Here is a 12,303-nt window from a genome sequence, read left to right on the forward strand (position 1 = left end):
TCCACTAATTGCGCTGGATCTACTACTAAAGACGAAAAAGAGGGAGTTTGGAGAGGGGGTGCATGGTGATCCACTAATTGCGCTGGATCTACTACTAAAGACGAGAAAGAGGAAGTTTGGAGAGGGTGTGCATGGTGATCCACTAATTGCGCTGGATCTACTACTAAAGACGAGAAAGAGGGAGTTTGGAGAGGGTGTGCATGGTGACCCACTGATTGCGCTGGATCTACTACTAAAGACGAGAAAGAGGAAGTTTGGAGAGGGTGTGCATGGTGATCCACTAATTACGCTGGATCTACTACTAAAGACGAGAAAGAGGGAGTTTGGAGAGGGGTGTGCATGGTGATCCACTAATTGCGCTGGATCTACTACTGAAGACGAGAAAGAGGGAGTTTGGAGAGGGTGTGCATGGTGATCCACTAATTGCGCTGGATCTACTACTGAAGACGAGAAAGAGGGAGTTTGGAGAGGGTGTGCATGGTGATCCACTAATTGCGCTGGATCTACTACTAAAGACGAGAAAGAGGAAGTTTGGAGAGGGTGTGCATGGTGATCCACTAATTGCGCTGGATCTACTACTAAAGACGAGAAAGAGGGAGTTTGGAGAGGGTGTGCATGGTGATCCACTAATTGCGCTGGATCTACTACTAAAGACGAGAAAGAGGAAGTTTGGAGAGGGTGTGCATGGTGATCCACTAATTGCGCTGGATCTACTACTGAAGACGAGAAAGAGGGAGTTTGGAGAGGGGTGTGCATGGTGATCCACTAATTGCGCTGGATCTACTACTGAAGACGAGAAAGAGGGAGTTTGGAGAGGGTGTGCATGGTGATCCAATAATTGCGCTGGATCTACTACAGAAGACGAGAAAGAGGGAGTTTGGAGAGGGTGTGCATGGTGATCCACTAATTGCGCTGGATCTACTACTAATGACGAGAAAGAGGGAGTTTGGAGAGGGTGTGCATGGTGATCCACTAATTGCGCTGGATCTACTACTAATGACGAGAAAGAGGGAGTTTGGAGAGGGTGTGCATGGTGATCCACTAATTGCGCTGGATCTACTACTAATGATGAGAAAGAGGGAGTTTGGAGAGGGTGTGCATGGTGATCCACTAATTGCGCTGGATCTACTACTAATGATGAGAAAGAGAGAGTTGAGAAAACAACAACCATAAAACATTGAATGACTTGTTTACGTTTATTTTTAAATATTATAGAGCTGAGATTTCTCAGTCCAGACATACATTACAAATACACACAGAAACAAAGAATGTGAAAAGACTACAACACCGCTCTGACGTCACAAAATGGATATATATATTTACCCTTCCGTCAGTTATTGAAAATCACAGTCGCCGTTTCATTGGATTTGCTGTTACTTGCAGCAGAAAATAATATTGTATTCATGTTTATAATCCAATGGATTATGATTACAAGAAAATTAATTTTGAAAGGGCAACACTTTATTAGACAGTATTTAAAAGAAATTCTAATGCTTTGTTATTTCGTGATATATAGCTTGTAGATTCCACGGTCCAATCGAGTAATACAGTAGCATTGTGACGTCATAGCAGCACCTGTTTTTTTTTCTTCTTCCCCCCCCCCCCCTTCCCCGCTAAAATGAAATGAAATGCCTGAAATGGTGATTATTATTAATACACACCAAAAACCAAATCCACCCCATCCCCGCAACAGAACAAAACGTCGACGGTATGCTTTGGTTTTTGAAAAAAGCAAGTTATAATTTTTAAACTTTGTAACTTTGTCAATCGTAGATCCACCATTGTTTAACGACACCACTAGAGCATATCGATTTATTAATCATCGGTTACTGAATGTCAAACATTTGATAATTTTGACATAGTCTACAAAAGGAAACCCGCTACATTTTTCCATTGGTAGCAAGGAATCTTTTATATGCACCATCCCATAGACAGGACAGCACATACCACGTCCTTGGTACACCAGTCGTGGTGCACTGGCTGGAGCGATAAATAGCCCAATGGGCCTTGTCTAAATGTACCACACCCAATACAAGCATATATACCAAATTTAATCACTTCTTTAAACACGGATAATATAATGCATTTGTTTGATCATGAAGTGGGGTGTAGCCCAATGGTACATCGCTCGCCAGATGCGCGGTCTGTCTGGGATCGATCTCCGTCGGTGGGCCTATAGGGCTATCACTCATTCCAGTCAGAGCATGTCGTGGTGTGTGCTATCCTGTGTGAGGTGGTGTTTTATATAAAAGATCCCTTGTTACTAATGGAAAACTGTAGCGGGTTTCCTTTCTAAGATTATATGTCAAATTACCAAAAGCCGATTATTTATAATTCAGTGTGCTCTAGTGGTGTCGTGGAACAAAAACGTTAACCTGTTTGTTTAATTATTATATGCAGATTTAGAGATTTTTAACGTCTTTGTGTAGCAAGGAGACTTAATTAATGGTAGAACTGTTAATAGTAAAATTGGTCGAGATACAACCACTGGCAGTAGTTTCAAGCACGGGAGTTCGGGTCCAGGTTGGAGTTTCTAAATGTTTGATTAGTACCAGTCGATGAAACTCATGTGTTCCAATATATGAACAAAGACAATATATAGCGTAGCGCGCATGGATGTTCCATCGACTGGTACTAATCAAACACTTAGAAACTCCAACCCGGACTTTCAAGATAGGTATAAGCTCCTCTGGTCAGGTCAGGCCAGGTCATAGGGTTTTACGTGCACAGTCAGAGTAAGCTGTTGTAGCGCACGCCTACCATGGGCACAGGTGCCGGCGTTGGTCGGCTACTCTGTTCAGGACATAAGCTTCTCTTCTGTTTCCCATAATTTGACTTTGGAGCGACTACAACCATCAGACCAATCCGACTCACGCTGGATTTATCAGGCAAGAAGCAGTGTTGTAAGCAACGTGCAATTTGTCGGTATAAGCAGCAGTGACCGCCGGAAATACCGACACTCACTAAAGACCAGGGTTCAATTTCACAAAACATCGTAAGCCAAGTTTTGCACGTAAACGTAAACCTACGACTAAACCACAATTCCTATTACTACTAACAGTACATTAATATAGTTTGACGAACACATATTTCAGTTTCTTTTGTCCTTAAAATGCTCCATCTTCCATAATGATGTATTTTTCTGCGTGAAATAGATGCCAAACACTTGTAAACGCAGTAGCGGATCCGGAGAAGGGGGGTCCAGGGCTCCGCCCCCCCCCCTTTTTGTTGTAAATTCAAGAATGATGTGTTCAGCTGTAAAAGGCGCGCTGTGTAAAAGGAGAGATGCATCATCACATTTGGACCCCCAACACACCACCTTTCAGAAATCCTGCATCCGTGTTTGAAACGTATGACTGGTGTAACTGCTAGTAGCAGACGTAAACCTATGATGTTTTGTGAAATGGACCCCAGAGTTATTGCCTTTAAATTAATAATGAAAGATGTGCCGTTGTTGAATTATGAATTCCCGTTTATAAAGCGGCGTACATGACTGCTTTTAACTCAACGGAATTACAGAGTATAAAAACCCACCACATACTCTACTAAACGCCAACGTATTGTATAGGCTTTGTTTCGATCAAATGAGTTCTCTACTAAATTACTAGTATGTTAATCTGAAATAGCATCTTACTAATGCACTCATGCTCAGTTATTTTGAAATCCATGAAATATTGTATTATATTAACACAGGTATAATAAAATGTTATCTTATAAAGCAGACGCATGACAGTTATACATAATCACACATCATTAACTGATAAACAATCAATGTTTTATATTATTATCTTGCAGTAACAAGAATTGTAAAATTATGTAACAATTATTTTTCTTCCACAAATCTTTAATTCTGACAGTGAAAAGTTAGCTTTGTTCCTTTTGAAGACAGAGGAAAACAGTATTTCACGTTTTTGAAATTGTTTTAAAAAAGGGAACAACGATAAACTACCTATTGTAATAATACGCTATGCCCTAAACCCCCCCCCCCAAAAAAAAAAAAAAAAAAAAAAAAACCCACCCCAAAACCCAGAAAACTAAAATAATTTTTGGTATTAGACCTACAGGGTTTCATCATAATTCCATGGCAGATTTAGAAAACAAAGCTAAATAATGAATCATGCCAATGCAATAATTAGATACAACGTTCAAATACACAATTACATACATATTTTATTTCTATATATACTGATAAAATATTCAACAAATCTTTAAGTATGTGGTTAACAATGAATAACATCTAAAAGACACTGAATTATGCAAATACATCCGCTAACAACTGTCTAGCTGTACATATATATTAACAAAAAAACACATCTTCGAACTATGCGTCTTAAAACTGAATTTACATGGCTAAGACAGAGATCTACGAAATGCAAAACTGAAAACGAAAGTTGACTACGATCTAGCGGAATAGTCAATAATACAACTGAAATATACACAAAATTCCGCCGTTGTTGATTCTTTATATATATAAATAACATGTACACGGACACAAAAACCAGATTTATATGCACGCCAACAAATATCAAGTTTTTAAACCGATTAAAACACAATATACCTGCCACTGGAATGGGGGAAGGGTGGGTGGTTATCCATTTCCCCCCACCCTTTCCTTTTCCAAGCCACAATTAATAATTCATCAACTGTTTTTCTTCCCTTGCTTAGTACTTAGTACCAGAGCCTGCGGAGTGTACTTTAAAGAAAAAGGGGTCACGCCACCCGGGAGATGGAAACTTGAGGGCCCGAAGGGCCCCTAACCTGTGTAAAAGGGGTCACGCCACCCGGGAGATGGAAACTTGAGGGCATGAAGGGCCCCTAACCTGTGTAAAAGGGGTCACGCCACCCGGGAGATGGAAACTTGAGGGCATGAAGGGCCCCTAACCTGTGTAAAAGGGGTCACGCCACCCGGGAGATGGAAACTTGAGGGCATGAAGGGCCCCTAACCTGTGTAAAAGGGGTCACGCCACCCGGGAGATGGGAACTTGAGGACATGAAGGGCCCCTAACCTGTGTAAAAGGGGTCACGCCACCCGGGAGATGGGAACTTGAGGGCCTGAAGGGCCCCTAACCTGTGTAAAAGGGTTCCGGGGAATGCTCCACCGAGAAAATGTTGAATTTCCAAGTGTTCAAATACAGAATTTCCTGCCTTTTGAACTCATTATCAGGGATTACTGAGGGAACCCTATCCCCGCCCCCTCCAAGTTCACGGCCCCTGGATATCCCCACGCCCTTCTCTCTCCGTCCCCGCTACGCCCAAACGAACACCACGGTCCCTACGTAATAACGACAATAAATGCAAGAACGAAATTACTATAATATACATTTTAAAAACATTAATGGAGCGTCTTTATATTAACTTATCTAAGATGTGTTAGATCTTCCATCAAATGTGCACCGTTCATGACTGTCTCATCAGAAGTCAAGAACCACCCCACTGGTTTTAATTAAAATATTGAAAAACAAATACAAACACAATTATTATCTCAAAACAATGATATGAATATTAATTTGTCCTCATTTCCAAATGTACTCCCCTTTTAAACTTGAAACCGCCAAAACACCCATATGCACCATCTAACGAATCTTACATCTATGATTAGGCTCCTTTAAAAGAACGTGGCAGATTCTTTCTAGAACTGTACAATATTATTATTTATACTGTAATAAGATGTGAACTTATTCCAAACATCTTTCTTATACATTTTAAGAATGTAGGCTAACTGAAAGTGTACCCTCTTTGCTAAAGTAGAGTCTGGTCTTTCACAGTTTAATAAGCATGGACCTTTGTCGTATATTTCTAGACCACTACGACTAACTACTCATTTGCATGTAACAATATTGGTACAAACTATGTATACTGGCCTCAGCGTGATTTTTCTTTTAACTTTAAACCGGAAATGCACTCAACTGACGTCTAGTTTCGTAGTTACCACGGTGTCACTTACCCGAATAATTGGTTTTAAATCGTTTCGATTTTTTGCGTTATTATCGTACAAAAATCGATCACATAAGACAAATCGTTCTTAAATTTTGCACCGTGTTGACACGCCTTAACTCACTATGAAACTAGTGATAGCGCCGCGTGTTTGCAAACATGATAATTGCACAGACGCGTGTGCAGGGGGTGGGTTTAGGATGTCTATAAACTTAGCTCGCCAGTCTAGACCCACCCCCTGCTAAAATTAATGTACAAGCGCCTGTTGCAGCTTTACTTTACTCTAGATATACACCGTTATGTTTCTCAATTATTGTGATGTATACCGATAGTAAGAAATGATGGTTCACACCATTAATAACAGCGAATAGTAACTGAAACTAAACCCTTCACCCACAGCGTCAGAAAGTCAAGTCTTAGATAATTACTGACATTCAATCAAACAATACAGCGTTTTATTTTGAACAGACAGTACGACTCTAACAGTGAATGAAATGTGGTCACTAGTGCATTATACCATATGTTCCATCATTTCTTTCTTTCAGTATACAATCTGCATCATCAATCGTATCACGATATACACAAGCCATACTTTCAATATTAAAGAGCAGAGTTACTGAATGACACGCAAAGTATTATGATAAAATATACATTTAATTTGTATTTTATTCATTCAGCTACATATTTTCGTTTATAATAAATTATGGCTATGTTGCTATAAATCAGAATGAATAAAATTTTGGGCTAACGATATCTGTGTAATATTTGTAAAACATTTTCTGGTAGCAAGCTTTAGCTGAAAAGGAACGTGCATATCGTGTATGTTTCATGTCAGGCAATTCATGTGACTCTGCCTTTAGTAAGTCAAATACCGTGTGACCGTGCCTTTAATTTCGAAAAGTAATAAGAGTAAAAATATATGTTTTCCAATGATCATACTTTCAAAGACGCATTGTCCCAAATATCAGCTGGGCGTACTTCCCAAAGTCCATTATGTGAGGTATGTTAGCAAAGTCAATAAAGATACATTCCAACATTAAATAAAGAATATAACTGATTTGCCATTTTTAAACAACCAAAAAACTCAATGTCCGGTTCTGTGATGATCCAATCAAATTCAGTCAAACATATTCAATCATTGGCATCTCGACTCCAGCTCGTCCAATGAAAATTGTGTTCCACTTTCAAAACAGGCATATTGTTGGACTCGTTTAACATCAGTCAGAATAATGATGCTGTTGTCCTCTCGTCTGTTCTTAGCGAAGTTCGCAAACTTGTACCAGCAAACAGAAAAACGCGTCACTTCACAACCAATAAATAGATAACATTATATGCAAATATACATTTTCGAGGTAAACCGTTATTATAGTTAATGCGTGAATAATCACTCGTTGAACTACAAACTGAAATCGTTGGCTGCACCGCTACCAAATATACAAACATGAAAACGCTCAACACAGTGACGGTTAGGTAGCCACAGTTTCATCAAATACTGGAGATATCTGCTCAAATGTTTCCCTTGTTGGGCAGATGGGCTCCAGTGATTTATAGAACTGTCGGTAAAATTAATGACGTCACTTCTTGTAAGTCTATTTTTAGACTCATCTGGATGATGTCATTGGTTCTAGGCCTATTTATAGACATATCAGTAAAGTGAATGACATCATATTTTCTAAATTTACTTGTAAAATTGTCAGTAAATCGAATGATGTCACTTCTCTTTCTACTTGGAGAACTGTCAGTAGAGCGAATGACGTCTCTTTTTCTGTTCTTATAGTGACATCACTTCTACGCCTACATGTAGAACTGTTAGTAAAGTGATGACATCACTTCTATATCTACTTAGTAGACTTGTCAGTGGCGTGAATGATGCCCTGTTCTTTGTTTGCCCTCAGAACAGTAAACTGTTAGTAAAGTTATTGAAGTCACAACTTCTATTTCTAGGTGTCTACCAATATGAGATTTGGTATGATGAATACAGATATACGCATATCACACCATAACAATCGTTGTACACTAATATCTTCTAAAACAGTGACCCAGCTTCCAAGAATAGACAGAACGGCTCTACTGCTGAATTTAAAGTCTAAATGATGACGTAATATTCTGGAAGAGTACCAGAATATCGTGTGAACCACTTATTTAAACGGTGTAATATGTGTTTTTCACCCTCTCAGAAAAATGTCACGTAATTTAGTATAAATATTCTGTTATCTTCCATAAATAGGTTCTTTACCTAGTTGACTGGTTCTGGTCTTAAATCGGCCATTCACTTTCGACATTTTCCCCTTCGCTCGTGTTTCACAAACCGACGCAGACGCCTCTGCCATTTGTCCTTCCAGCGTATCACAATGCTTGTCCGGTCGACGATGTACCCGCTTCTGTTTCCGTTACGCTTCAGTTTGCCGACAATCAGATAGCGCTGGCTGAGTCGAATCTTGGGACATTTGCACTTGAGGTCCTTCTTCGGAACCCACAGGTAGGTTTCTCCTCGACGGGTCCGGTCGCCCCGGCTCTGCTTGTAGAAACTGATCACGTTGATGGTAAACTTGACCCAGTCTTCCACCTTCTCACGCGAAACTACTTGGGCCTGGATAGCTGCAAATGTAAGAAGTATATTTTAAAACATAATGCCAACAGATCAGTATTTGTAGTTTTCAAGAATAATACAGAGGGTGAGGTAATGATATATCATCATCATAAGAACAAGAACATCTTAGTTCTACCCAGACCCGTAGAATATGTGAAGGATGGGGGTGTGTGGCGTAAGGACATGTGCTTCACAGAATTTATATAAATAATAAAAAAGAACATTTAGCTGAAGATTGTCATACAAAAACATTACTATCGTATTATTTAGATTCTGAAAAATAACGTTTGAGATAATTAAAAAAGCTAAATTCTTAGTTGAGCATGTCCGCGTACTCCCACGTATAGGCTTTGCCTTTACTTCAGATAGGGCTCCCACGGGCATGGTGGTTCAACTGATTAGAACTATAGTCCTGTTCAATTGTTTAAACCCTAAGATTTTTGCAAATGTTACGTTTAATTCCTATTCAATCCTTGTTTTCTTTACATTTGCATGAAAACAAACCAAAACCCCGACAGGTTTTATATACAATTCATCATCTAAAATTTGACTTATTTCCATTTTACAAAAATCTCTGTATGTTTTGAATGCAGGTTCTTTCTCCTAAAAATAACTAAGGCTATTTGGATAACAAAAACATCACTCTATAGTGTTTCAAACTAATATTCTTCACCTTCCTAGCGGAATATACTGAAGTATGACCTATATTTAAGAAACTATTTGGAAACTTTAAGTCAATAAAAAAACTCAGGCGCAGATTCAGACCGGAAGTTCAGGTGATACGCCCCCTCTATTTTTTGTTTTTTGTTTTCACGCATGTATTGAATAGGAATTAAACGTAAAATTTGCAAAATTCTTAAGCTCTAAACAACTGAACAGGACTATAATATCAAATGTCCAAATAATGTAGTAGCATTTGTCAAAATAATGTGGTATCCTAGACAAAGAAACAAGAAGAAAACAGAAAGAAAACAACTGTCATATCAAAAGATTAAATTAAATTAAACACTAAACTGAATTGATATATATCAAATTAAATATCAAATCAATCTGTTCTTCAAAATATGTTTAAGTATGAAGAAAGAGTTAACAAAAATTCGTTGTGCGAGACCTTTGTCTCTTAGAATCGGTGTTAGTCTAATGGAATTCAGTGGATGAGTCATGACATTGGTATGCTTCACGGGTAGATTCATAAAATCCAGTCATCATTGTACGTTATAATAAAATCTTGACCTCATCTATTACAAGATATAAAGCTTAGTCGAGATACAAAGTGACAACACCAGCCGAGACGAAACGTGCAGACGACATGAATAGCAGATGGCAGGAATAATTTATGGCATGGATAGCAGATCGGACGTGATTTTTTTTCCCCTGTAAATAATTGAGCAAATAGAAGATATCATCCTATCCCCCCCCCCCCCACACACACACACCTACATTCGTTATTTATTTATTTTAACATAATTTTCATGCTTAGTGCTTATATTCAATTACCGTTCCAACCAGTACACCACATTTGGTCAAAGGCCGTGGTATGTGCTTTTCTGTCTGTGAAAACGTGCATATAAAGGATCTCTTTCTCCTAATGGAAAAATGTAGCGGATTTACTCTGATGACTACGTGTCAGAATTACAAAATGTCTGACATTCAATAGCCGATGATTAATTAGTCTATGTACTATAGAGGAGTGGTTAAACAATTAGGTGGGGATTTTTAACTTTTATATTCAACTAAAGCTCAAAGAGCCTATTCCCAATAGCCTGGTGTGATCCCTACCCCGCTATAAATTATCGAACAAATAGAAGATATAATTTGTTTTCTATATTCGTTCTTTATTTTCATTTCAATATGATTTTCGACTTTATAACTATTCAATTAAAGGGACACTCCCTAGTTTCAGCCCATGAAAATGCACAATAAGTTTGGTTAATCTACAAACCTGTAACACATTTGGATAAAGTTACAAATGAGTGAAACATGAGTCTCTGACTTTGAAATGGTGAAATACCCTCTAAAAATAAAGTAAAACTCAACTCCATAGCTGTTATTTCTCAGACTCACGTGCGGTTTTAAAAATATGAGAAATGCATCTTGTGATATTAAAAACACCAGGATGACCAAAAACACTTCGAATGTACGGAAATGGATAATCTAACCAATAAAATCTAAGTAAAATATGATTTCACTTATCAAAAACGGCTATAATAGTAAAAAATATTCCGTAGTGTTTAAAAACTAGGGTATGTCCCTTTAAGGGTCAAACAAGCTATTCTGAGCACTGAACCAAGCTGTCCTGAGCAGGTTTCAGGGACACAAAACAAGACCCTTTAAAGGAAGGGAGAATTAAGGCATCTGGCCTGGTATGCATATTCAACGATATATAAAGCACATTATTGTTTAATATCAACAAGTATAATCATATAGTTAATTAATAAAACGCTTAAATGTGACGGCTATTATATATAACGGGCGCAGCCATTTTGTACCATCCCTGTGAATACGCACTCTGGCGAGCTGGTGGTTACGTAATACCTAATGTGTCACATCAGGAATTAGTCTTCGAACTGAAGAAACAAAACATACCTGATTTTTTGCAGATGCATCGTAATATTCTGTAATAATATCCATCCCAGTAAGCCGGCAACATAATACAGTTATTTCAACACTTTGACAATGGTGGCTTATTTTGCATTGAAAAATAATATATACTTGTTTTGTACATAAATTAACCCACGTACTGAAATAATAATCGGAGTGTGTTCTTGGTTAATTGGTCTTTTCTTTCCGTGGCATGTACCTGTGGTTCCTGATTGGTGTTTCGGGTATGCATCTTTCCAACACATAAGGCTCTTATTTGAGTTTACCCTCCCTTTAATATCGTGCACAGATTCTTTCTGTACTTCATGCCCCGGGTCCGATCCCTGGCCAAGCTAGAGACTGGACCCGGGATGGACATGCCCGAAAACTTCGTGGTATATGGGCACGCAATCTAATTAAAATTAGCTCCACTGGTTAATTACTATTACCTGTGGATCTAACAGCACCCCGCTAGAGCTCATGTCCAGTTGACCTTTCATTCAACCAATCAAAACCTTACTTGCAAGATCATGCCAGTGATTTGAAAAGAATTTGAACACATTCACCCGAATAGCGTTATAAAAGGCGAAGTGTGATTGGTCGATATTTAAATTATTATTTATAGATGAAATGTCACCTGGACATAGGAGTCCACGCAATTCTGTTAGATCTACTGGTAGAGCTAATTTTAATCAGATTAATGGTCACATTAATAGAGGTCTCACTCACTGTACTGCTCCCAACCCATTTACTTTACGCTATGTACAACCCTGACAGAACACCCCACCTCCCAACCTAATTCGTCCGAGTGCTCACGGTACTAGCACTCCACCTCTAGTGATTTGTCGAAATCTCCCTAGGAGACAGAATTTGTATACCTTTTTGGTATATGAAGGCTGAATTGAATTTTTTTAATGTTATACAATGTATCACTGGAGCGAATAACTTCTTCTTTACAGATCAATAGAAATATGACGTTAATGGGGTGCACCAGTAAAATAAATGAATACACGATACGCCACCCACGGGGGTGCAGACAGTAGGGCCTTCATCAGCACGTGTTGTATGATCCACTTGCCAATCATACATCTGAAACCGTCCACTTTCCGGCTGAGATGTGTGGTCCCCGTGACGCACAGAAATAAAAATGTACCGTCACACCCTTCACGTCCACAGGGACAAAAGCCACGCCGGAGGCA

General features: G+C 38.8%; 1 protein-coding gene across 1 annotated transcript in view; it reads right to left on the reverse strand.

The window, feature by feature from the left end:
* Positions 1 to 4,157: 4,157 nt before the first annotated feature.
* Positions 4,158 to 12,303, reverse strand: part of LOC121378783 (netrin-1-like) — a 75,736-nt gene continuing 67,590 nt past the window's right edge. The window contains exon 6 of the mRNA XM_041507099.1: positions 4,158 to 8,532. Within this exon, the coding sequence (XP_041363033.1) occupies positions 8,204 to 8,532 (329 nt within the window). The 3' untranslated portion in view covers positions 4,158 to 8,203. The remainder of the gene's footprint in view (positions 8,533 to 12,303) is intronic.

Source organism: Gigantopelta aegis, chromosome 8, assembly GCF_016097555.1.
Source record: "Gigantopelta aegis isolate Gae_Host chromosome 8, Gae_host_genome, whole genome shotgun sequence".
NCBI lineage: Eukaryota > Metazoa > Mollusca > Gastropoda > Neomphalida > Peltospiridae > Gigantopelta > Gigantopelta aegis.